The 26,281-nt window shown below is 56.5% G+C and overlaps 2 protein-coding genes across 5 annotated transcripts in view; one reads left to right on the top strand and one right to left on the bottom strand.

Moving 5' to 3' along the window:
* The first annotated feature begins 6 nt into the window (after positions 1-6).
* NUP88 (nucleoporin 88) lies at positions 7-23,543 on the top strand. 4 transcript variants are annotated; one of them, XR_004621700.1, is made up of 18 exons: positions 7-344; positions 2,703-2,872; positions 3,621-3,746; positions 6,220-6,306; positions 7,521-7,721; positions 10,346-10,532; positions 10,837-10,984; positions 14,061-14,159; positions 18,765-18,855; positions 20,433-20,534; positions 20,931-21,089; positions 21,277-21,402; positions 21,488-21,553; positions 21,658-21,738; positions 21,962-22,088; positions 22,174-22,292; positions 22,485-22,638; positions 22,810-23,543. XR_004621700.1 is itself a non-coding variant. In XM_034646993.1 (17 exons), exons 1-17 carry the CDS (start codon positions 48-50, stop codon positions 22,546-22,548), a joined length of 2,250 nt encoding a protein of 749 aa, XP_034502884.1. In that variant the 5' UTR covers positions 7-47; the 3' UTR covers positions 22,549-22,694. The 4 variants fall into 4 exon arrangements, 2 of the variants coding, with proteins under 2 accessions (XP_034502884.1, XP_034502885.1); XR_004621701.1 differs by having other exon boundaries at positions 22,813-23,543; XM_034646993.1 differs by lacking the exon at positions 22,810-23,543 and having other exon boundaries at positions 22,485-22,694.
* Positions 23,544-24,194: 651 nt separating this feature from the next.
* RABEP1 (rabaptin, RAB GTPase binding effector protein 1) overlaps positions 24,195-26,281 on the bottom strand; it is a 68,421-nt gene continuing 66,334 nt past the window's right edge. Inside the window, exons 17-18 of the mRNA XM_011237032.3 lie at positions 25,626-25,742; positions 24,195-25,113 (exon numbers count right to left, since the gene is read on the bottom strand). Of these exons, the coding sequence (XP_011235334.2) occupies positions 25,012-25,113; positions 25,626-25,742 (219 nt within the window). The 3' untranslated portion in view covers positions 24,195-25,011. The remainder of the gene's footprint in view (positions 25,114-25,625; positions 25,743-26,281) is intronic.

A 26,281-nucleotide genomic window follows, 5' to 3' on the forward strand; every position in this document is an offset into this window, starting at 1 on the left:
TCAGCGGCGCGCGGAGTCACTGGGGCGTCGGGCGCAGTTGGACGAAGATGGCTGCCGCCGAAGGTCCCGCGGGCGACGGGGAGCCGTGGCAGTCCTGGCTTCCCAACCACGTCGTGTTCCTGCGCCTCCGCGAGGGGCTGAAGAACCAGAGCCCTGCCGAAGCTGAGAAGCCGGCGTCTTCGTCGCCGCCCTCGCCGCCGCCGCCGCCGCCGCTGACGAGGAACCTGGTTTTGGGCCTGGGCGGAGAGCTCTTCCTGTGGGACGGCGACGGCAGCTCCTTCCTGGTGGTCCGTCTGCGGGGCCTCGGCGGCGCGGGCGAGGAGCCCTCCCTGTCCCAGTACCAGGTAGGGCCGGGGCCTGGCCCGGGCTGGCTTCCCCGCGCATCCCGGCGGGCGGGCGTGCTGGGCAGGCGTGCGGCGCAGGTGTAAGCGCTTGTCCTCGGGGCGCGACCGGTTCTCCTCGCGTCTCTCTTCTCTTCATTCCGCTTTGTCGTGGCCACTTCGGAGCCTCTCTTTCCCGGGTTTCGTTCCTTCGGCAGAGGTTTGCCGACTCCAACGTGCTCTCGGGGTGCTTGGGTTCTTGGGGGGCCCGGGAGCAGGGGAAGGGCCCTGGAAAAGCCGGCGGTGCAGGTGCTCCGAAGGAAAACAGCGTGTGAGCCGAGGGAGAGCGTAGTAGGCTGGTTCTGAGAAACCTGATTCGTGGCGGGACACCCACCAGGTGACAGAGATAATCCTGATTTTGTCCTGGGATTGCAGTGAGCACCGAGTCAGGGGATAGGTTTGAAAGCGCCCAGTCTCGAGTTTTGTGCCTGGGGTGGAGGAGGAACCCCCTGGTCATTCTTTTCCCTTCTAGAAGGTGAGCCCATTCTCAGAGTTGGGAGTTGTGCTTGTTTTGGGTTAGCTGACAGCATGTGAAAGTGGGTGTAGACAGAAAGCATTCCGGACTTGCTGTAGTCAAACGCTGCTTTAAGGAAATGCTTATTTGTAATAAACGGATTCTGGTCTTTTAAAGATTAAAAAAAATCGAACACGTGATACCTGTTCTGATACATGCCTTCTATCGTGAGCCACTGTCCGGTTCTTGTTGATGAGAAATGATTGGATTTTAACAAGGTGCTAGCTGTGTTTCTGCTGTTTTGAAAACAGGTCACAAGTCGACAATCTATTTTCTGTAAAATTTCAGTTCACAGGAGTAATTCTCAGATGCTCGGCACGCCGTATTCAGCAGCTGTGCAGCATTTAGAGCAGTCATGATTGAATTGTTCGTACTTGTGTCTCTTTTCTGCCCCATAACCACCAAGTGGGGTCGTGTTTGTCTGCCTTGTTTTTGTATCCCCATCCTTCACAGCGAGCCTGGAGCGCGTAAGCTCTCAGGAAATGGTAAGGACTGAATGATTCTCAGCCTTCCAGGATCTCACAGGCAAGAAAGCAGCCTAGCGTGAGCTGCAAATTTAAACATCAAGGAAAGAAGAGTGGTGACTCCAGAAACAAAATAAAACAAAACCCTCTAAGTGCTGTAATTATCACCTGTGATCTTGGGTGTTTGGGTGATAAATATAGCCAAAGAGAGGTAGCCTCTGTTTGATTTGAGATAGACTCAGACAGAGAGAGAGTGGGGGTCGAGAAGCTAAGGAAGAGAAAGAACCACCAACAGGAGAAACAAGCATTTAGTTGGACTCAGCAGTGGGCTTACAGACCTCAGTCATGAGCAGTAGAAATCTCATTGTGTTCAGAATGGTCTTGTTTGAAAAGATCCTGGCTGAGGGTGATTCTCCTTACAGGAGGGTAAGTGATATGTTGGCAGTCTGGTTTATGAGTGAAAGTAGAAAGGACAGAACATGGGATTGTGAGGTGGTCAGGAGAGAAGCAGCAGGACGTGCCCGTCAGAAGAAGTGTGTTGTCGTGTGGGCTGGTGATGCGGAGACAAGCAGCTTATCGGAACCCCTGAAAATGCCACGGCTCTGTGATTCAGCCTGGTGGGTGCAGCAGCGTTTTACCGGCTATGGGAGCTCTTGAAGCTGTTCTCTGTCCCGCTGGACCATTTCCAATATAGACAGCAGCTGCCATTTATGAAGACTCCTGAGTTTACTTGTTGCTTCACTGAAACACACTGGCGTCAGCAGTATGCCACGTATTATGCCAGGGGTAGGCGAGGCAGGACACAGGTCTCAAGAATTCAGTTAGCTGTCCAGGATGGTGTACTGGAAGGATGACTAAGATGCAGGGTGACAAGACTATGTGACAGAATCACACAGAGTGCAGAGAAGACGCACGTACCCCTGGCCAGAAGATCGGGGTAATGTCGCAGGAGGTCTCCCGGACCGTGCCAACCAGCCACAAAAGGAGAGGGAAGAGTTGTCGAGAGACACAGGCTGACTTGATGGGGTGTAGAGACTGTCAGGGGCAGGCAGGAGTTCGGTCACAAAAAGGGAAATTATGTGCAGTGTTTATTTTTCAAGGTAGGGAAATCTGGTGCGTTTTGTGTTTACATTCCAGCCTCAGCTGTTAAAAATCTCCCATCAGCTCCTTGGCCAGGTGTTAGCACTTGCCCAGAATGCTTCGTTGCTCTGCGGTTCCCGGCCAGGAAAGCAGGGCTGCTGCAGTTGCCATAAGAAACTGTACTGAGACGGTCATGCTTTCGAGTACCTGCACACGTATTTACTGTGAAATGAAGTATTTTGACCAATTTGCTTTATTTTCCAGAGATTGCTCTGCATAAATCCACCCCTGTTTGAAATCTATCAAGTCCTGTTAAGTCCAACACAGCGTCATATAGCACTTATAGGAATAAAAGGACTCATGGTGTTAGAACTGCCTAAAAGATGGGGGAAGAATTCTGAATTTGAAGGTGGAAAATCAACAGTGAACTGTAGGTAAGTGGTATTTCCATTTATCGTGTGTCCACCTAGTTTGTAATACCCGCGGGCAGTTGTTCAAGCCGGGGTCTGAAAGCTACATTTTCGGAGCTGCTGATCCGGTACCACAGGCTTCCAGCTGGTCTGCAGCTTCCTGCCGTCCTGTTCGTGTGGTTGATCCGTCCGTCCGTCTGTGCGCTCCTGCCTTCCTCCTGCCTGAGTGATCACAGCTGTCTCAGTGCAGCTCAGCTCATTCATGTGGCAGAAATGAGAGAACTTTTGAAAAGCAGTTACTATGTATGAGTCAGACAGTTAAGTTTAATTAAGTTTAATTTTTATATCTTTTTCAACAAATCCTGAAAAGTGAGAGTCTGAAAGATCTGTGGAAAAGAGTATAAGATAGAAACCCCCTTTAGTTCCGTTCCTTTAAAATGTTCGTGTCTAAAATCTGTTTCCTCGTTTCCATAGTCGGAACGATCATGTTTACGCTGCAGTTCTCTTACCAGGCCAGTGAGGGGATCAGATGTTTCTCGAGTTACCTGTAAAGTACAGTCTAACATACGCTGTGATGTAGAAAGGAGTCACGTTTTGATCTTCACTTGTATTGGCTGAATGGAGGCTTTGAGTGCTCTTCTCAGCAAGATTTCAGAGAAAGAAAGATCATGAAGGAAAGAAGAGCCAAGAGCGTTAAAATGCATTTTCCTGTAGAAGGTCTTTGGTCCACGTTCTACAGAATGTTTTGGAAAAACTGTTGTCTTTATTTTAGTACCACTCCCGTTGCTGAGAGATTTTTCACCAGTTCTCCGTCTCTGACTCTGAAGCACGCTGCCTGGTACCCCAGTGAGCTGCTGGACCCCCACATCGTGCTGTTGACATCAGATAATGTGATAAGGTGCGCTGTGTGTTTCTGTCTGTAGCTTCGCGCGGGAGTGGCTTGGGGCGCCACCGGCCGGGTCCCCGGGTGCGGGATTGCGCTGTGTCAGGCTGCTGCAGGCGCCCGAGCCCAGCGGGCGGTCTGACCACCCTAACTTAGACGCCCCGGTTCCTGCTTTTGTCTGCCCAGCCAGGCCTCCCGCCTCCGGTGTCTCCTTCACTAACCTTCCCCAGAGCTCTCCTCGTCCCGTCGTTCTTCTAGAGGTGATGCCCTGTGGGAGAAGACAGTGTGACTGGGAGTTGAGAGATTGGAATTCTTGTCCCAGTGCGCCACTTTCGTCTTAGAGATCTTAAACTTGAGGGAAGCCTCAGTTACCAGTCTTGTAAAATTAGCTGGTTTGATCTGACGGGTTTTCAACTCTGTGACTAAAGGCCCTAATCCTACAGAGATTTCTGTCATGCTTTTATCAGTTAACTTTATGGATCTGCCTTATGTTAAACCGGGGTGACTCGGCTGAGGTCAGATAGTTCTGTTTTTCCTCATCACTGCTTTTAACCGTGTTCCACCAGCTCTTCCTCCATGCGGAATGCTCGATCCCTTCCTGGCCTCTTACACAGATCTCATCGCTCTCTGCTTACTTGCAGTCATTAAACTGGGTGTGTCCAGCTTAAAGCTCTGATGTCCAGGCCATACCAGCCCCGGGTACTGGCCCGTCACACAGGCCAGACCCCGGGGGGAGGGGAAGCTTGTGGGGAGAGCATGACCCGCTCTGAGGTGGGGTGATGTGTAGGGACGGGGTTGCCTCCTGCTTCTTGGGGTCTCACTCCTTGGGAGGGAGGGCAGCTGACTCTGGCTTTCTGTCGGGGTGGGCCTGACCCGGATCCCCGTGTCATCTGGTCCCATGTGCCGCTGGTGGCCTCCACTGACACGGTAACTGCACAGACGGTGTGTGTTTCTCCGGGGCCGCTCATCACTGAGGAACTCTGTCCCCCCCCCCCTGCTCTGTCCGCGGTCAGGCGGGGCCTCTCTCGGGATGGAGGGTCCTCACACTCACGATGCAGCCATTGTGGTCTTTATTGTGGCGTCACGGTGACCGCCAGGGTCCTCTGCTCTGCCCTCCAAGGGCCACAGGGACCTGGGCATCAGTACCACAGTCCTTTCTCACTGTTCCAGCCCACCCCCTGTAGAAATTTCTGTATGAGCGGTAGATACCACGTAGCAGTCACAAGCCCCCAACCCTAGGGTGTGACCTGTCCGGTTCACTGAGGGATTCCTTACCTGGGGGCCTGCAGTTTTCCGCAGCACATCTGGATTCAGCCAGGACACTCCTCTCCCCTCATTACAGGCACCCTAAGTCTGGTGGAGTGTCTCCCTCCCCACCCATTTGGCTTTGGAGTTGGGGCTAAAGAAAGGAAGGGATGCCCTCCCACCACAGAGGTTATAGTGTACCCGGAGGGACTCCTGATGCCCCTTCTCCTGGTCTGTTTTTCTTTAAAGATTTTATTTATTTATTGGAGACAGAGCACAAGCAGGGGGAGCAGCAGGCAGAGGGAGAAGCAGACTCCCCACGGAGCAGGGGGCCCGATGCGGGACTCAATCCCAGGACCCCGGGATCATGACCTGAACCGCAGGCAGACATGTCACTGGCTGAGCCCCCCAGGCGCCCCTCCCCTGGTCTTCCTTCCACATGTGCTGGAAACGGGGTGGTCGGAAAGGGTGCAGGTCAAGATCTTCCTCGTGTTATGCCTGAGAGGTGTCTGGTCTCAACTGTTGAAGGTTCTTTTTTAAATATGGGGTACTTGGGGCGCCTGGGTGGCTCAGTTGGTTGAGCATCTGACTCTTGATTTCGGCTCAGGTCATGATCTCGGTTGTGAGATCGCGCCCCCCACCCCCTGTCAGGCCGAGCGCTCAGTGCAGAGTCTCCTTGAGATTCTCTCTTTCCCTCTCTCTGTCCCTTCCTCCCAATTTCTAAAGAAATAAAAAATAAAAATAAATATGGGGGTGGTTATCATCTCTCCTAAGCTTGGGACCCTGTTAACAATTTCTGGGCATCAATATCTCCCCCCACATCCAGTGCCCCCGCTCTTCCTGTCACTCCCCCCGCTGCAGTGCGTCCCCCCGCGTGCAGTGCCCCCGCTCTTCCTGTTAGTCCCCCCGCCGCAGTGCGTCCCCCCCGCATGCAGTGCCCCCGCTCTTCCTGTCACTCCCCCCGCTAGTGCGTCCCATGTGGCACCAGCGAATGTGCCCAAGGGCACAGGATGGGAGAGATGGGGGTGCGACGCTGTGCCAGAGGCTGGGAGGGACTTTGGTGAGGATGGGGAGTATTTCTGGAGGTCCTACGGACACCCCACTCTTACGTTGTTGAGGAACAGATGGAAGTATGCTGCTCCGGCAGGAGGAGCAAGCTCCGTGACCAGTGATTAGACGGAGGGGAGGGCAGTTCGGAAATGAAAGCATTCTAAGCGCCGGCTGTCTCCTCTCTGCTTGCCAGGATTTACTCCCTGCGCGAGCCTCAGACCCCCGCCAGGGTCATCGTGCTTTCAGAAACGGAAGAGGAGAGCCTAGTACTCAATAAAGGGTAAGTCGTTCTTCGTGTCCTGAACCGTGTCTTCAGTTTATTGGGATTACAGATGCAGTTTTAACAGACTGCGAGGTTTTCCGTCCCCGACCGGCATGCTGGTGGTGGTGAGAGCAGACACCCATGTTTATTAACCTCGTATGGAACTGGAACCTTTTTGGATGACCAGTTACGTGGAACTTTAAAATACAAAGACAGCTTGTCTTATTGCTGTTCTTCCTAATTGTAGAGGTAACACGCATTTATTGTAGAAAATTAGGAATACCTCCAGAAAAATATTAAGAAAATGAAATGTTTTGTGAAATCCCATAGTCTCTCCTCCCCATAGCAGCCAGTGACACTCTGGGTATAAAGCAGGTCGCTGTGTCCCTGCTGCCCCCCTCACTGATCTCCCACAGACGTGCCCTGCCTGCCCCTCCGCGGCCCCTNTGCGCCCCCTCTCCTGCCCTGCGCCCCCTCTCCTGCCCTGCGCCCCCTCTCCTGCCCTGCGCCCCCTCTCCTGCCCTGCGCCCCCTCTCCTGCCCTGCGCCCCCTCTCCTGCCCTGCGCCCCGTCTCCTGCCCTGCACCCCCTCTCCTGCCCTGCGCCCCCTCTCCTGCCCTGCGCCCCCTCTCCTGCCCTGCGCCCCGGCTCCTGCCCTGCGCCCCCTCTCCTGCCCTGCGCCCCGACTCCAGCTCAGCTGCCTCGGCCTCCTTGCCCTTCGTTCCCGCACCGTCCCTGCCCACGTAGAGCCTTTGCGTCTGTGCTTTGCCACGTGACCGCAGACTCGCTCCCGTCCGTCCTTCGGGTCTGTGCTCAGGTCTCACCGTGGCAGAGCCGTCCCCAGGCCACTTGGTCCAAGTCAGTGCCATCTAACCACGCGTCACTTCTCTTCCTGACGTCCTTGGCCAACACCGTGTCGTGTGCTCCTTTCTTGTGTCGTGTGTGTCGATGTCATGAGAGGGCGGGGCCATCAGATAATACGGAAGTTCCCGCAGCGTGCCCAGCGGTGCCTCGTGGACGCTTGTAGAAGGAACCTGTCCCACACCTGTTTCTTCCTTTTCGGTTCATGCGTGTCTTTGTGGAGGTTTGACCGTGTCTGGGGCTTTAGCCGCTGAGGACGGCAGCCTCACTGTGGGCGTTGATGCTTCTGTCATTAGGTGTGATTTCCTTGTCTTCCCCACGGAATATAGATCCCACGCCCACTTCTCGTTACTGCATATTTTGTTTCAACAGGCCGGTTTCTAAATGTCTTTTCAGGAGGGCGTATACCGCGTCCCTGGGGGAGACAGCAGTCGCATTTGACTTTGGGCCAGTGTCCGCGGTCCCGAAGAGCATGTTCGGGCAGAAGGGCAAAGGGGACGTTGTGGCACACCCGCTGTACATCCTGTATGAGAACGGGGAGACCTTCCTCACGTACGTCAGCCTGGCGCACAGGTGAGTGAGGAAAAGCCGCCTGCCGCGGAGACCCAGCCGGTGCCCGGGGCGCACCTGCCACGGGGGGTGTGGGGTCTGTGGCAGCGCGGCCACCCTGCAGTGCTCGTTTTGCGTGTTTTGGAGAAAGACCGGTACCGATCGTTTGACCTGCCATTTCCTCACCGTCCACCACCAAACCATGTTAGGGGCACAGAGACTGAGTGCTCAGAGGACGGACAGAGATCGCACTGAAGGAGGTCGGGACATTTTCATGGAGAGGGACGCGTGTCTGATGCGGGATCCACTGAGGGCCGGGGAAGGGCACATCAGGCGGAGTGTGTAAGCAGGTGCCCGTGTCACTCGCGGCTCAGTGATGAGACGTTTGCGGCAAGAGCAGGGGTTTCAGCTAGGCGACGTCAGATCATAGAGCTACATTTATCTGCCAGGGAAAATTCGATGGAGTTAAACACAGTCAAGGAACGTGGGTCTTTTCTGTCGGAGCAGAGCCCTGGGAAGCTGGTGATGGCTTCTAAACAGAAGGATACGGTTAGGGACACACAGGGGCAGAGAGACGTTTGAAGACGCTGTGGCACATGTTGGCGGACCGCCTGCGGGACTCGAGCTGGGGCACGAAGGCAGACGTGCGCACGGCGGACGGCACAGAGAACGGGTCCCTGAGACCTGGCTGCTGGCTGGGCGAGGGGGCGAGCCGCTCACGGATACCGCGGTCTGCAGGGGCAATTAATGGGGCAGGGCTGTGTTACTGAGGGTCCGTGTGACCCCGTGTTGGACAAGAAAGTGGAAACGCTCCTTGGAAAGTTGGAAACACAGGCCTGGGGACAAGAGGCAGACGCTGAGGACGAAGAGCTGAGCGGTGGGCGAGTCGAGAGGATAACAACTGGGGGCAGTTTGTGATCGGAAAGGCCTAAGGCCAGAGGCTGAATGTTGGCTTCATTCCTGAGTCGTCTCAACAGACAGTAATCCAGGCCCAGGTGCGTGGCCCCTTGTCCCCCTGCAGTCCCGTAGCAGACCAGGCCCGGGTGCGGCATCAGGGGCGCTGCTGAGCGGGGCAGGGGCCGTGCTCGGCTGCCCGGCTTGCAACACGGGATGCTGCTGACACAGGAGCTTGGACCGGGGGGATCCGTGGGGAGACACGGGGCGGGAGTGGCTCCGGGGGGAGAGGAGGGCGAGCGGGGCATGAGGCGAGAAAGAGCTCGATGGGCAGCCGGGCCGTGAGGACTCACTCCGGTCCTCAACGCAGATGTTCTCTGCCTTTCACACACACCCCTGTCTGGGGGGCCTCCGTGCTGACACCGTTAGCCTCCCGCCGCTCGGCCAGGTGCCTTCTGCATCCTCTTACGTCCGGTCCAGTCCCAGATTCTCTTGATTTTACTGTAAAAATTCCTGGGATGCAAACCCCCCTTCTCTCCATCCCCTTGTCCTGGCTTTGGACTCTCATTGTCATTCTGTCCAAATCCTTCCTCTCTTCACCAGCGGCCCCAAGTCTCATTTATCCCTGCACGTCCTCCCCTCACTGCTGTCACATGCATCTTGGTGAAGCGTGGCTCTGTCACCCTCGATGTAAAGCTGTGCTGACATGTGGCTACCCAGCAGGGAGACCGAGCACATGAACGTGGCTGGGGAGACTGCCGCGTCCTGTGCCAGTCCTGGGCTACTTTCCCGTGGCCTCCCGCCCTAGTAGGCGGACTCTCCTTCTGTGGGTCCTTGGCTTCCATGCTTCCAGAACTTTCTAGAGCTCCTTACCTTGGAGTGTTCACCACCCCCTCCCAGAATATACCCTTTCCCATTGATCTTATTGGTTTTTGATACCTTTTTACCTCACTTGTTTATTTTTTTAAAGTTTTTTATTTATTTATTTTTTAAAGATTTTATTTATTTATTCGACAGAGATAGAGACAGCCAGCAAGAGAGGGAACACAAGCAGGGGGAGTGGGAGAGGAAGAAGCAGGCTCATAGCGGAGGAGCCTGATGTGGGGCTCGATCCCATAACGCCAGGATCACGCCCTGAGCCGAAGGCAGACGCTTAACCACTGTGCCACCCAGGCGCCCCCTCACTTGTTTTTTTAAAGATTTATTTAGGGGCGCCTGGGTGGCTCATGCAGGGAAGCATCTACCTTCAGCCCTGGGATCGAGTCCCAGCCTCCACACTACTGATTTTTTTTTTTTAATATTTTATTTTTTTATTTGACAGACAGGGAACACAAGCAGGGGGAGTGGGGGAGGGAGAAGCAGGCTTCCGACTGAGCAGGGAGCCCGATGTGGGGCTCGGTCCCAGGACCCTGGGATCATGTCCTGAGCCGAGGGTAGATGCTTAACCGCTGTGCCACCCAGGCGCCCCAGCGCACTAGTGATGTTTGAGCTGAATAGTGGGAAGCGTTCAGCACCCTCTGCCCCCGTGCACCAGTAAGCGCCCATCCACCCCCATCCCCCCCATGGCGACAACTGAAAGTGTCTTCAGGCACGAACTTCTCTGCAGTTGAGAAGCACTGGGGGTGAGAGCTGAGCGGGGAGCGTGCACAGTCGGGGTGGGCCGGCCGCAGGCACGCGTGGTCTGAGCCGGGCTGGGAGCGGCAGTGTGGCTTCCCTCTGTGGACGCCTGCCAGCGTGTGTCACTGTTCCCGCAGCCCCGGGAGCGTGGGGAAGCTGCTGGGCCCCCTGCCCATGCACCCCGCAGCGGAAGATAACTACGGCTACGACGCGTGTGCCATCCTCTGCCTGCCCTGCGTGCCCAACATCCTGGCGATCGCCACCGAGTCGGGAGTGCTGTATCACTGCGTCGTGCTGGAAGGGGAGGAGGAGGACGACCAAACAGTGAGTCGGGCGTGGGGCGAGCGGGTGGCTCCGTCACCGAGTGTGGCTCCTGGGCCAGGGGAACCCCTGCAGCAGGAGGGGCTCTGTGTCGCTGCACACGCACGGGGCTTCCCTGGCCTGCGTGCCCCGGGGTGCGGCCTCCAGTGACGGACACACAGAACTGTGCAGTCTGTAAACGGGCTCTTCTGAACTTGATTCGCATCTCCCTGCAAGAAGAGGCCGTTTGGTCCTTTCATCGGGACACGAGGGTGGGGGTACAGTCGGGTGGGATGGACGCAAATGGCTGAGACTGTTTCTTTCACAGTCGGAGAAGTCCTGGGACTCCAGGGCCGACTTCATCCCCTCTCTGTACGTGTTCGAGTGTGTGGAGCTGGAGCTCGCCCTGACGCTCGCCGCCGGGGACGACGACCCCTTCGATTCTGACTTTGCTTGTCCGATCAGACTGCACAGAGGTAATGTCACCGCACTGACTTCCAGCCTGTCCTGCTCGTAGGGGCGGTGCCGGCCGTCCCCGGGCACGTGGTTTTGTGGTTCCAGCTGCGGGAAGGCTGACTGAGCCCCGAGCGCCTTCCGGGCTCCGCATGACCCTCCGGGGCCAAGAAAGTCTGGGCCGGTTTCCCGGGTTTTTGCATGGTCTGCCATCTGGATCCACCCAGATCGAGAGTGGGGAATTTCTCCCGGTCCAGTCGAAAGCTGATTTTGTGATTCAAATACTTAAACGAATAAACGTTAACAGGAACTTTAAAAATCAAATTATAAGATGCTATGAAGATACTGCTTTAAAGCCTGTTTCTTCACTTTCAGAAGAAGAAGACACATCATGTTATCTTGTTACTCCCAGACCCGGTTTGAACGCTGGCCTTTTCTCTTTTTCTCTCTTAACTTACCTGGGTTGGTACCACGTCTTTCTGGCAACTTCTCTGTGTTCATCTGGGGAGGTTCTGGGTAGACCGAGCCCCTGGAAGCCAGGGCTGTTGAGACGCCGAGGGGCTGAGTGGAAGGAGCCTGGTGCCTGCTGGGTTTGGGGCACAGTTCTGACATTAACGGGCGTTCAGTCAAGCCCTCTGGGCTCTGCGTTCTCATCTGGAAATGGTCGGGGTGACATCAGATGACCTGTGAGGCCCTCTGACACAAGCCCCTGCGATCCCGCTGTCCTTCCACCACTTCTCGGAGTCTCCTCCAGGTTTCCCGGATCCCGTGCAGAGGCAGGAGCTCGGCTGCTCGCCGGCCCTGGGGCCAGCCTGCGGGGTTTGGTTCAGCTCCGTAGAGAGGACAGCAGACGTTTCGGGGCTCGTGGTTCTCGTAGATCAGCAATGGGGAGCTCACTGAGCGCGTCTAGTTCGATAGTCCAAGCGGTCAGGGCCAGAACTTAGACACGAGGACACCGGGACACACGCTTCTTGGTTTCCTCGTAAAGAGAATAGGTCTTGGGAAATCGTAAACGTAGGCATTCTCATCTTGATTTTTCCAGTGAGAGTTAATATTTCATGTGTGAAGTTAGGAAACTTTTGACTCGTTCCTATTTGTGCCTAGGGCACATTGCCGTCACTGAAACATACCCGGATTTGTCATGACGTGAGCGGGTGGCCGCCGTATAGCACACTGGCCAGTTCCTACCTGAGTTACAGTGTGGCCTCTTTTGTGACAGATTTCTGGTTACTTCCCAATATAGAGATTTTTCTGTTGACTCAGCAGCATGGACACATTTTGAAAAGCAGTATGAAATAACAGACCTAAGGAGATGATTCGAGCCTGAGATAAAGTCTTCACTTTGGGCAGATGAAAAGAGACTTAACATTTTATTGTTCAGAGACAGGACTGCATAGATCAGGATTTTTTTAAAACTTTGTGATAGCATAATGCTGTTTTCAGAGGGTAGTCACACGGGCCCCCAACATATAACAGGAAAAAAACGTTAACATTTGCTTTATGACATCGGTTTACTGTGAAGTCAACAGTAAGAAAGGCTGTTAGAAGGAAATTTTCATCTGGAGCTTAGGAATGACAGTTGCATCTTTCTTTTTTTTCTTTAGGCGCCATGCCCAGTGTGGGGCTTGAGCTCACGCCCCTGACGTCAGGGGTCACGTGCTCTACCAACTGAGCCAGCCAGGGGCCCAAACTTTTTTTTTTAAAGATTTTATTTTATTTTATTTATTTTTAAAAGATTTTATTTATTTGATAGAGACAGCCAGCGAGAGAGGGAACACAAGCAGGGGGAGTGGGAGAGGAAGAAGCAGGCTCACAGCGGAGGAACCTGATGTGGGGCTCGATCCCAGAACGCCGGGATCACGCCCTGAGCCGAAGGCAGACGCTTAACGACTGAGCCACCCGGGCGCCCCTAAAGATTTTATTTAAAAGTAATCTCTACACCCAACATGGGGCTCGAACTCACAACCCCGAGGTCAGGAGTCACTGCTCCACCGACTGAGCAGCCAGGCCCCTCAACAGTTGCATCTTAAATCTGCTTAAGCATGTAAATCATTCCTGTATCTTGTTTTGGTTTAATGTTTTGAAAAGTACCGAGTCACAGCGGTAAGTACTCACGAAAATTCAGGAGCTCCTGTTTTAGTCTCGTCGTCTCACTGGTACTGGGGCTCTAGAGAAGTATAGAAGGTTTCATCAAAGTTATGTCGCGGTTCCTCATATTTCGTAGAATAAACATAAAGGATCCTCTGAGCGCCTGGGAGGCTCAGTCAGTTAGGTGGCCAACTGTTGATTTCGGCTCAGGTCATGATCTCAGGGTCGTGACATCAAGCCCCACGTCAGGCTCCAAGCTCAGTGGGGTCTGCTGGAGATTCTCTCCCCCTCCCCAACTCTCTTGCATGTGTGCACATGTGCACTCTAAAATAAATAAATCTTTTTAAAAAAATAAGTAAGTATAAAGGATTGTGAAATAAGAATTGCATTTAAAAAAAAAACCCTAGGTATTTACTTGGGACGACTGGTGGGCTCAACTGGAACAACATTTGACTCTTGATCTCAGGGTCATGAGTTCAAGCCCTAAGTTGAGAGCAAAATTACTTAAGGATAAAAAAAAAAAAGAAAAACGTGAAAGAATCCGTGAGTCAGCATTATCAGGAAACGATTCCCCTGCCTGTCTGGATGTGCGGTGATGGGACCGCTGACTCCGCTGCTGTCCTCGAGTGCCAAGGCGCGTGCCCTTGCTCGAGGAGGTTCACGAGGGCCGCCTGTGAGCGTGGGTGCATCTGCAGAGCTGCACCGTTTGAGTCTGGAGAGCTGCAGATAAACGCACAGAGGTGGACAGAAAGGCAGCAAGCATGTATGTTTTGGTGACCTCTTCTGTTAACGTTGAGAAATATTTGGGTTGTGTTTATTACTTTTAAAAATACTTAACATATATTTGAAAATTCAGATTTTCAAGTTTCAAGGCCCCTGACACGGTAGCGCAGTATGAAGGTCCCACAGACCATGTCTATCCCTTCTGGCCACAGATGTGTTTGCGGGGCACCGGGGTGAGTGTCCGTGTTCTAACGACTGCCACTGTACGGTTCATGGTTCCATTTGCAGATCCCAAGTGTCCCTCAAGATACCACTGCACTCACGAAGCCGGCGTGCACAGCGTTGGGCTCACGTGGATTCATAAACTTCAGAAGTTTCTTGGGTCAGGTGAGTTTTTTGTACTTTTCAGTATATTTCAAAGATTCTATCAAAAAGTAGTTTGGAATTGGGGTGCCTGGATGGCTCAGTCCATTGAACATCCGACTCTCGATGTCGGCTCAGGTCATGATTTCAGGCTCGTGAAATTGAGCCCCGTGTCAGGCTCCGTGCTCAGTGGGGAGTCTGCTTGAGATTCTCTCTGCCGCACCCCCCTCCCCCCAGCACGTTGCACGCACATTCTCTCTCTCTCTCAAAAAAAAAAGTACTTTGGAATAGAAAAATAATAGGGAAAATAATGAAATCAAAAGACGGTTCTTTGAAAAGATCAACCATTCGGACCAAGACCTGGGGGAGAGGGCTCCGCCCGTGGCTCCTGAGAGCGGAGGAGGACGGGCCCGCCCACCTCCCAGACGCGTTCAGGATGTGGAGGACGTACCAGGGACAGCGCGGCACCACGCTGATCGCCAGGATGACACGGACAAATTCCTAGAGAGACACAAACTCCCCGTGCTGCTTCCGGAGAAACTAGTGAAGAGGGGGAGAGTAACAAAAACTGCCCGAGGAGAAAAGCTCAGGGGGACAGTGTCGCGCGTTTGAAGAGCAGCAGCTGTAGCCGAGCTCTTCCGAACGGCAGAAGGAAGAGAAGTGCTTCCCGGCTCGCTCTCTGAGGTCGTCGTTACCCTGGTAGCAAGACTGGGTGAAGACGTGCGAGGACAGGAAACCACAGACACGTACCTCCCGCAAAGATGGAGGCAGAAGGTCCCCGGCAAAGCCAGCCGGCACCCCACGAGGGACTGCACCCATGACTAGGACGGCTGCGCCCCGGGAACGCGGGGTTGGCTAACGTGCAGAAAGCCGTCGGTGAGGACGGGGCATCGGTGGAAGGACAAACCGTAGGAGCTTCTCCGCACACAGGAAAGCTGGCTTCCTGTGACGGACGGCGTCTTCGGAGGAGCCGCGGCCAGCACGTGCTCACGGGGGAAGACCGGGTGTCTTCCTTCGCTCCCTTCGCTGCTGTAACAAGTCCCCATAACCTCAGTGGCTCAGACCACGCAGATCTATCTTCGTGCCGTAGCTTATAGGTCCTGGGCTGTCTCCCTGCGCAGAGCGTGTCCCTTTCGGGAAACCAGGAGAGAATCCACGTGCAACCTTTTCCTGCTTCCCCCGCCTTCCTTTGCTCAGAGCCCCTTCTTCCCGTCAGGGCCACGGGGGGGGGGGTGCGGGGACACATCTGACGAGCCGCCGTAACCCTGTCTGCAACCCTGTTCCCCCGTGGCCTCCAAAGACTCATCTCTGCCCCACAGGCCAGTACACGACCGTGGCAGCATCAAGGCAACACAGAGGTCAGAACCCCGCCTACATCTCTTCGTAAATCATCCACGTCAGCGACGGGCAAGACTCAGAGTCCAGTCCACCCCAGGGCAGAGTTCCTTGCTGTGGACCCACGAAGCCAGAAAACACGTTACCTGTTGGTAACGTCAGTTCAAAAGGGAAAAAAATGGAAAGAAAAAGAAACCACAGGTCATATGCAAGTTCACAGCTCAGACTCTGCTGGGTTTCAGGGCCTGGGGATAGCGCTCCGAGCTCCGCTGCCCTCTTAGTAAATGTTCCTGTTTTCCAGAAAGGGGGCAACTAATTACCCTGTTTTCTGCCTGTAGGATTTGGGGGGCAGAACCCCCTTTTCTTACTGTCTCTCTGACCCTGTCAGCCCAGGGTAGCAGTGTTTCTGTAGCTGCCAAGTTCTCAAGAATTTTTGGACCCCCGTGTCTATCACGAGGCTCACCCGCAGATCTTTCCTGGGGGACCCCATCTCTGTTTTAGGCTCTGCTCACGTGACCGGAGGATATAAGCCACACTCCTGATCTCTGCAGAGAGCCTTTGCGAGACTGAATATTCTGACCTTTTGTGCTTTCTGAGCAATTAGCAGAAGATTGAACGGCCACACCAGTAGCTTTTTCCTCTCAAACATGATTTCCTGACCATGAATCTCTTCATTTTAGCATCTTTTGCCATCCAGATAGGTTGAGAATTTCCCAAATCATCAAATTCTTGGGATTTTTGTAAGAAACCAGTTATATTTTTTCTCCTATTCTGCTGTAATTAGCGAGAAGAAACCAGGCCACGTAGCCAACATTTTGCTTGGAACTCTCCGCTGGACGTCCATTTTGGTTGTTTACGCGTCTGCCTTCCACACTTTCCCCTTAAGATCTGTTTTTTTGTTTTGTTTTGTTTTTTAAGATTTTATTTATTTATTTGACAGAGATAGAGACAGCCAGCGAGAGAGGGAACACAAGCAGGGGGAGTGGGAGAGGAAGAAGCAGGCTCACAGCAGAAGAGCCCGATGTGGGGCTCGATCCCGTAAAGCCGGGATCACGCCCTGAGCCGAAGGCAGACGCTTAACCGCTGTGCCACCCAGGCGCCCCTCCCCTTAAGATCTGAAGCACAAGGACATCGCTCTTGCCACTCGTGTTCAACGTTGTCGAACTGGCAAAGGAGGAAATTACCCGAGAAAGTGAGTAAGAGGCTTCAGGATTAGAAAGGAAGAACTAAAACTCTCTTCTGAAAATGTGATGTTTTATATAGTAAATCATAGGGGATCCGTTACAACAGTGTTTGCACTAACGATTTCAGAGAGCTTGCGGGATATGAGAGCAGTATGCAGACGTGTTTCTGTGCACTAGTAACAATCCAAAAGAAAATTAACAACACAGTCCCATTTATAATAGCTTCAAAAGAAAATGCTTAAGAATGAATTTAACAAAAGTGTAAAACATACGCCTAAAACTACAGAAAGTTGCTGAAAGAAATAAGCCTAAATAAATAAGAAACCTCCCAGGCTCATGTATCAGAAACCGTGATATTGTTAATGGCAATACTCTCTAAGTCGATGTGCAGACCCAGTGCCACTCCTGTGAGAATTTGCAGAAAGTGACAAACTGATCCTAAAATTCATTTGGAATTCCAAGGCCCTAGAGTAGCCAACACAGTCTTGAACAAGAACAGAGTTGGAGGACCCACACTTGCCGATCTCAGCTTCTTACAGAAGGTACTTTGGTCGTCCAGACAGCGCGATGCTGACATAAGGAGACTCGCGGAGGTCGAGGGAATGGGGTGGAGGGTCCAGCTGGTTTCCACGAGGTCGCCGACACAGATCAGCTGGGGAAAAGCAGTCTTTTTGACGGGTGCTGCGGGGACACGTGTGCACGTACCTACGGAGGACGGAACTGGACCCTTCCTCACACCGGAATGCAGGAACGACTCGAAACGGATCATAGAACTAAAACTACAGAACTCTCAGAAGCAGACGTTGTCGCAAAAGTGAAAAGACAAGCCACAGAATGGGAGTAAATGCGAATCCCGTGTCTGGTAATGGACTTGTAGCTAGAATACGTAAGGGGCTCACAGAACTCAGTAATAAGAAGACAAGAGCCCAATTTAAAAACGGATAAAGGATGGGAGTAGACATTGTTCCTCCGATGACGTGCAGGCGGCCAGTAAGCACCTGAGAACATGCTCGATACCAGTCACGGGAGTGAGATGCCGGACAACCGCTGGGTACGACTTCCCGCCCACTGAAGTGGCCAGAAGCAGAACTGACAGTAACGAGAGCCGTCGGCACAGGGCTTGCGGACACGTGACATGGTGTGGCACCGAGGAAGACTGGCTGCTCCCCAGGTGACCCACACAGGGTTACGGCATGACCCGGTGGTTCCGCGCCTCGGTGCCCACACACGTGTCCACACCAGCCCAGTAAGTGGACGTTCGCAGTGGCGTTCTTGTGACAAACAGCCAGGTGTCTGTCACTGTAGCCAGGTAGCGATCCCGCCATCCGATGGAGTGTCTGCCAATAGTAGGAAGGGACGAGGTACCGACTTGGGCTGTGGCACGGGGTGCCTCACCCAGACAGCCACCTGTTGTCGTGATCCTGCACACGTGAACTGTGCGGGGGAAGCGGGTGCGTGGAGACGGACGGTAGATGGGGGCGGTGGTGGCCTGGAGCCATTGGCCAAACTCACGTGATTGCTCACGAGTGTGGGGCTTCCTTTTGGGTCATTTAAACGTTTCTTGTTGTTTTAAGATTTTTTATTTATTTGAAAGAGAGAGCACGAGCAGGGGGAGGGGCAGAGGGAGAAGCAGGCTCCCTGCTGAGCAGGGAGGGAGCCCGATGCAGGACTCCGTCCCAGGACCCCGGGATCATGACCTGAACCGAAGGCAGACGCGTCACCGGCTGAGCCGCCCAGGCGCCCTCATGAAAAGACTCTCAGGTCTCTGTGTGGTGCTTGTACAATTCTCGCTCAAACCCCCTGGAAGTATACACTTCAGGTGGGCGGCTGGTGTGCTGCCGGGAATCACATCTCAGCTGTGGGAGAGCCCGCCAAGGCGTGCGAGGTGTGCGTGAGGCAGCTGCTGGCCAGGAGCGATGGCTGGGACTGTCGTGCTCGTGGAACATGCCTGTGCTTAGACAGCTGGCCGGGGAGAACCCACTTTCCCTGTCGGGCCGGGAACCTGGAGCCCCGGGTCAGGAGGGCGCGGTCCGCACGAGGCCGGGCCCTTGGCTGCGTCCTGCCGTGTGTGCAGAGCGGTGACCCTGTCCCTGTGCCCCTCCCCCTGCAGATGAGGAAGATAAGGACAGCTTGCAGGAGCTCGCCGCCGAGCAGAAGTGCTTCGTGGAGCACATCCTGTGCACGAAGCCGCTGCCCTGCAGGTAAGGCCGCGTCCGACTGCGCACGGGTCCCAGGCCCCTGGAGGACTCACGTTGCCAGGGGCGCACGGGCCACACGCAGACACGGCAGCCGACCGAGGGGCTGTGGGGCACGCTGCCCGTCTGGAGGCCTGCCTGCCCCACGGCCGCCCACGCACTGTGTGCTCTGCCCCCGTTGGCTGCCGTCACCCCGTGAGCTCTTGTTCTCGTGTGTGACCCCGAGTTCATGTCAGGTCTTCAGCGGGGGCCCCGTGGGCCCCCGTCTGCCCGAGGTTCTCCTGGTTCTCTCGGTCGCACGTCCTGAAGTTGGGGTTTGTGTTTGCGGTGAGGTCTGTGAGGGCAGAGACCGCGTGTGTCTGTTGCACACGGTGTCAGAGTCTGTTTCTGGCTGAGGGACAGGTGGTCCATGGACGTTCAGTCAATGGAGGGAACTATCTAGAATGACTCCCAGCTCTGTACTGGGGTCACTGCCTCGCTGTCCTGCGGTTTACACACATGGGCCCCAGGAGGAAGGATGGATTCGGGAAGGCGGAAGACGCGTGGATGGGGCCGTGCGGTTGTGGGAGCCGGGACCGTGGGGAGCTACGCCGGAAAGGGCGCAGGACGGGGAGGGGAGGCCTGAGCGCCTGGAGCAGGGGCACCCCGGGGGCAGCCCGGGTGCGGGTGTCTGAGAGGCCAGGCTGACCGCAGAGCAGCGGCGAGCAGGGAAGAGGACAGGGGCTCAGAGACGCACAGGGAAGGCACTGTGGGGGCGGGAGGACGGCGCTAAGTCGGAAAGCGAATGGGGAAAATAGGGAATAGAGTCCCACTTGCGTACGTTTCTCAAACAGGTGAAATTAAACCATGTGCTTACGAGTCAGTCCACAGACCGGAAATCGCTGAGCACCATCAAAGTCAGGATAGCGATTTCTTCCACGGGGCGGGGGGTGAGGGGAGCTTGTGAGCAGGGGTCCCCCGGAGGCCGCCATTTGTGCAGCGTCCTTGCTCTGGGCCTGTCGCGGTCACAGTGTGTGTGCGCTCCTCCAGGGGCAAGTTTCACACTGAAAATGGGCATTTTCACCTCCTGAACCCACCGCCTCCCCTTCCAGAAGAGGGGAAGGCCTCCAGGAGGGCGGGCGGGCTGCGCGGAGACCGCTGCCGAAGGGCGGGGCTGGGCGACGGCAGCAGGAGGGCAGCCGAGGCTGCAGGCGGTAGGGAGGCCGCCGTCCCTGCTGGGGCCTGGTTCCACCAGCTCTGCGGAGCAGGGCCGGGAACGCAGACCTTCGGTGAAGCCCTGCGACCCGAGTGCTCGGTCCCTGACGCGGTGGATGCTTGCCTTCCGTGCAGCTCACGCGCGTCTGCGAGCGCTCCCCCGGGCTGGGCCTGACGCCGGGCGGGCAGCAGCCGGTGGTTGCGTGAGCGCTGCTGTGGTTCCACGGGGCCCGGGGGCTGCGGCTCCCATGGGGCTCCTGTCGTGACGGCGTCCAGGCTATTAGGTGAACGAGACTCTCAGCGTGTCGGCCTTCAGGACGCAGTGTCGTGCTCTTGCAGGGGCGGCGTGTCCCGGGCGCGCGTCAGCCCCTGTGGCGGTGTCGTTCCAGGCAGCCGGCGCCCATCCAAGGGTTCTGGATCGTCCCCGACATCCTGGGGCCCACGATGGTCTGCGTCACCAGCACCTACGAGTGCCTCATAAGGCCCTTGTTGTAAGTCCCCTTGCGGCCCCACACGCGTGACCACTCCGCGGGGAGAGTGTCCTCTGCCAGAGTCGAGCAGACGCAGAGTCACAGCTGGGAGGTGCACAGTTTATTCACGACAGACGGCTCTCCGGTGTTTTGCGCGGGGCCCACGAGGAATCTGTACTTCTGTGCTGCCTTTGTCGTTCAAATTCTTTATGGAAAAGATGCTGTCCAAACGGCAGCGTTGGCAGGGCCAGGGCACGGCCTTCCCAAGGTGACCTTCAGGGCGAGCTTCAGGAGAGCTGCAGTCTCGTCCTGTTACCGGAGAAACGTGTGTTCCCACAGCTCTCTGTAGACGAGGCTCCTGTGGGGCTCGCGGCCGATGCGCCGCGTGGACGGTGTCGAGTCACGTCTGTTTTGCAGAAGCACGGTCCACCCGGCGTCTCCTCCCCTGCTTTGTACCCGAGAAGACGTGGCGGCGGCAGAGTCTCCCCTCCGCATTCTGGCCGAAACCCCGGATTCCTTCGAAAAGCACATTAGAAGCATTTTGCAGCGTAGCGTTGCGAATCCCGCCTTTCTGAAGTACGAGATTTGGGGCATCCAGGTTTTCACGGGTGTCCGTCCTCTGTCCTCCGCGGTCTCCTCTCCCCTGTCCTGCCGCGCTGCTCGCGAGGGGAACAGGGCGCAGTCCGTCCGCGAGGGACCGGGGGTGGGGGGGTAGGAGGGGCCCCGGGCCAGATGGCAAGGTCACAGCAGACACGTGTCCCAGGTCATCTGACAAGGACGCAGCGCCCGCCCCGGAGGACTGTCTGCAGCTGCTCAGCAGGGCCACGCAGGTGTTCCGAGAGCAGTACGTCCTGAAGCAGGACCTGGCCAAGGAGGAGATCCAGCGCAGGTTCGCGGCCCCGCGCGCCCCCGCCGCGGCCAGGGCTGGTAGTGCGCCCGCCCCACTGGCTTCTGATGACCTCTCTTTCCCCCAGGGTCAGGTTATTATGTGACCAAAAGAAGAAACAACTGGAAGACCTCAGTTACTGCCGCGAGGAGAGGTAAGTGCCCCAGCGAGGGGGTGAAGCTGCGTGAGGGGCGCAGAGCGCGCACCGGGCTTTGTCGTCAGGGCAGAGCCCGCGAGCCCCTGGGTTTTTGCCATTAGGAAGTGTCTGCGGGAAATGGCGGAGCGCTTGGCTGACAAATACGAGGAAGCCAAGGAGAAACAGGAGGATCTCATGAACAGGTCAGTGCCCGCGGAACGTTCCGGTCCAAGTCCTCGGGCACCGAGCACGTTGAGGACGACGGGCCTGGGGCAGGGATGCCGCTGCCCTTGCTGGGAGGCATTGGGGTGACAGCGCAGTGAGCCCTGGCCCGTCCCGCGGGGGGCGCAGATGCCGGACTTGGGCCCCTGGGGCTCTGGTCCGCTGGCCCCCTGCGGCCTGAGATGCCGGCCCGCCTCGCTCCAGGATGAAGATGGTGCTGCACAGGTTCCACACCCAGCTCCCCGTCCTGTCCGACAGCGAGAGGGACATGAAGAGGGAGCTGCAGCTGATTCCCGAGCAGCTGCGCCACCTGGGCAACGCCATCAAGCAGGTAGGCCGGGGCGCGGGGCGGCGGGCGCGTCCCCCCGTCAGCGTGCGGCAAGCCGGAGCCACATGCCCGTGTTCTGACACTCGAGGTCACCATGAAGAAGGACTATCAGCAGCGGAAGATGGAGAAGGTGCTGAGCCCGCAGAGACCCGCCATCGCCCTCAGCGCCTACCAGCGCAAGTGCATCCAGTCCGTCCTGAAGGAGGAGTAAGTGCCGCCCTCTGACGGGGCCGAGGGGTCCCCAGGCAGCGCGTGCAGGATCCCCTCCCGTGGGGCCGCGGCCGCTGTGGCCTTACGCGGCATTTCCCACACTTGGCATCACCGTTTAAACCCTTCCGCACGAGTGTCAACGGCTTGTTCGTTCCTCGTTCCCGGAAGTGATGACTGATGCTCTTTCAGGGGCGAGCGCATAAGAGAGATGGTGCAGCAGATCAACGACATCCGAAACCATGTCAGCTTCTGAGCGCGGGAGCAGGTCCCCACGAGCGGACGGCGCAGGCTCGAACAGCTGGCGTCACCTAAGCTACAGGCGTTGCCGAGGAACTTGATGCTGGTGATTCGTCTTTCCTACTCGTTTTATAGTTACCGAATAAATGCTTTTATTTAAAAGTTGGAATGTACTTTATATTTAAGCTGAAGTTTAGGACTGTTTCAGCAAAGATCTAGGATCTTTTTAAAACCGTCGCGTCTCCGTGCTCGAGCCAACACAGGCTGCGTTTCCCAGTAGCGGCGCCAGGACCGTGGCGGACAGAACCCGGACTGAGCGGAGGCGGCCACGCGGCGTGTGAGGGAGCAGCTGTTTAACACCAGCGCTTTCCTACGGACACGTGTCCAGTCCGATCACACGGTCACCACTGCGGCCGCCCAGAGCCGGGCGCAGGGGCCACCCTTCGGAGCAGCGCCGGGCCGTGCACGGTCCCCGTCAGGTACCGGGTGGGTCGGACCTCGGGAGAGAAGCCTCGCCGGGCGCGGGTTTGTCAGGTGGCGCCAGTCGGGTCTCGTTCCTGCCGGTGTGAGCTCTGGAAGGTGGACACAGCAGAGTGACCGCCACGGAAGAGCCAGGAGGGAAGGGAGGTTCCAGGTGTGAGGGCGGGTCAGACGTGTGAGCACGGACACTCGGGGAACCCGGCTGACCTGTCCTTTGTCTGCGGGGGCTGAATCCCACCTCCTCGGCCACTTCCTGTTGCACATACGACCCGGTTTCAAGCAGTGCGTCCTCCACGGGCAGCTTGACCGCTGCCACACCAGAAAGACCGAGCAGAACCTGGAGTCTGTGTTCGGGTTTCTCTAGGTGGTTCTCAGCTGGGTTCCCCCAGTTCGCCTCCGCCACGCGTAGACTGCCGTTAGTCCCCGAGGAGGTCTGGGAGGTGCTGGCGTTCCCTGGGAGCCGGACGGAGGCCGTCCGCAAGGTCATGATGCAGCCGCATCCTCTGACATTCGCCCGCGGCTCAGCCATGTAATGAAACTCCTGTAACTCAGGATGTAGTTTCCTTTTTCTAAACCAAGCAGCACTCTTTATACCGGGAGTTTTTAAACCAATTAATGTCTTGTGCAGGGGAGACCTAGGGCACTCTTTCCGTAATTCGTATTTACTGAAAAGTGCAACGGGGGCCCAAGGATGAGGGGTGCAGTCCTTCTCTTGTCCTGTCTCTTGGGAGACAGCAGCAGACTTTCCCGGCTAGCGCAGACTGCAGGACCAAGCGCTCGGAACTGTAAGTGGACGGTGGCCGAGCCAGTGTCCGTCAGCCCCTCACCCCCGCCGGGTTCCGTCACGTGCCCCGCTGTGCGGCGCCAAGCCCGAGGGTTACCTGAAGACGCGTCTGCGTGCGGGGCTCCAGCCGGCAAGCGGGAGCCCAGTCCGTGTGCTTCCTGACGCGCAGGGGAGGCCGGCACTGCCTGCTCACCGAGCTTTCTGCACCGAGGGGAGGGGTCTGACCTCACGGACACGACCGACAGCGCTCCAGCCTCGCGGCAACCCCAGGCAGCACACACGCCACACCAAGGTCAGAAAAGGGAAAGGCAAACTAGGCTTGTGTCCTGGACCCTGGGAAACAAGGCGCACAGGCCCACGGACTCGAGGTGGAAATAAGCAGATTTAGAAGTTTATACTAGGTGTCAGACATAGCTTGTTTTATTAATATTATTTTTTCCACTGATCAATAACTAAACTAAAACAGTTTTCAAAAGAGTAGACGTGCCCGTTCAGCTTAACCCTGGTACCTGCGGGCCCGCAGAGCGCGTCCGGGGCAGGAAAGTGCTTCGCAGTCTCTTGTGCTTTTCCTCGGACTCGGCTTCCCGTGCAGGGCGCCTCCGCCACACCTTGTCTCACAGTTCGTTCAGCGCCTGCATCGGTGGTGTCCCCACCGTCCTGTGGTTCCCAGGCAAGTCTCAGTCGTATTGACGGTTCTCCAATGCAAGATAAGATGGTAAAAAAGAAAGAAAATGCACTGAGCTGAGCAATACAGTCCCTAGCCGCCGGCCTGCTCTCCAACTTCAGATTTTAATATAAAATACTCGTACGGCACACTACACCTGTCTGCTAGCTGAATACAGTTACTGGTGAACTCTAGACAACAGAAAAAGGAAATGCTCTCTTCCAACATCTCGGAACAGAAAAGAATTCCAAACACGACTGGGATGTTGCTTTAAAGGCAGGAAAACATTGGAAAAAGCAGCACTTCCTCCATCACCGAGCGGACCCCACCCCCCCAGAGTCCAGTGTGTCCGTCTGTCCCCACGGGAAAGTCCTTCCGCGCTCGTCCCCCTGGCTGGTCACAGCTCCCACGCCGCAGCGTTGTCTCCCACCAGAAGCAAGCATCGCTCCAGGCTCCCTCTTGTGACTTCTTCAGTTAAGAGTTAAATAATAATTAATGTTGCTCTAAAGAGTTAAAAACCCAGGGTGCAGGCCGGCGTCCTGCTGCCGGTGTCATGTCTCGGGGAGCTGGTTGATGTCCGTCAGCTTGGTGTCATTCAGGATGGCCCGGATCCGCTCCAGGGAGCCCGCCTGCCGGATCCGCTCCAGCTGCACCTGGGAAGTGACAGTGAGTCAAGTGCGTGTGCCTCGGGCCCGGATTTTCCCAAACGGACTTGGTTTCCTGGAGACGGGGGCCCCCTCCGAGAGCTTCGTTGCCCAGGGTAAGCGCTGGGACTGCGGCACGGATGACCCCTGACCCCGCACAGCAGAGTTGGGGGAAACAACCAACCTCCTGGATGTCCCCGCAGCCGGGTGTGGGGCCGAGAGAAGCCTCCATGGGGAGGACCACGCTACGCTGGCCTTGAAGGGAGGGGTGAGGGGACGGTGGCACGGGGAGCTCAGCAGAGGGAAGGCGGTGCTGCGGGCCAGCAGCTGCGGGAGTTCAGGGACTGCGGGACGCAGGAGACGAGCCAAGTGCCGACGCCGGCCCGGCTGGGAAGGCTCTCCCGTCGGTGCCCAGGACTTCACTTCCCTCGCAGAGCGCCAGGGAGGGGGCCTCACCCGAGGGCCAGCGGGTACGCTGTGCGCAGCAGCGGCCCGTTCCCCGGCGCCCCCCAGGGCCTCACCTGCAGGGTCTGAGAAAGCTTTACGAAGTCTCTCTGGACTTGCTCACTGACGTCGAGCTCCGTCTGCAACCTCTGAGCTTTGTTCTTCTCTTCAAACATCAGCTGTTCCACGGTCATCTACGAGGTCCAAGTTTCCGGTGAGGACCGACACCGGGCACCACGGCCCGACACACGCAGGAGGCCAGGAAGCCGAAGCCTGCGCCTCCCCACAGCTGCCTGCTCGCCGCCTAAAATGGCTCGAGGACAAAGCCGACCCACTGCTCACCCTCACCCCCAGCAGCCCCGGGACCACGATTTGTCAGCAAAAAGCTGCGGTGAAGAGCCCACACCCGCCCTGGGCGGCCCCCGCGACCTCCAGTCTGCCCACAGGGAAAGCCTTCAGCAGGACCACGCGGGACGGGACTGTCCGGGACACGAACGCGGTGTTTTTATCCCTCAAGGCCTGAACACACGGCTCGCGGAGACCCGTCCTAGGAAGCGGGCCCGCACTCAGCCTCGAGCGGGGCTGGTCTCCGGCAGCACGTACTTGGGGGATGGGTCCCACGGATGGCCGACAGCAGTGTTCACGGCGGCAGCCGGTGCTAAGTGCGCCTGTGAGCCCGGAGGGCCGGGCCTGCGGGGCTGGAGGCCAGCCGCGGCAACCTGACTCTCCCAAG

This window comes from Ailuropoda melanoleuca, chromosome 17 (genome assembly GCF_002007445.2).
Source record: "Ailuropoda melanoleuca isolate Jingjing chromosome 17, ASM200744v2, whole genome shotgun sequence".
NCBI lineage: Eukaryota > Metazoa > Chordata > Mammalia > Carnivora > Ursidae > Ailuropoda > Ailuropoda melanoleuca.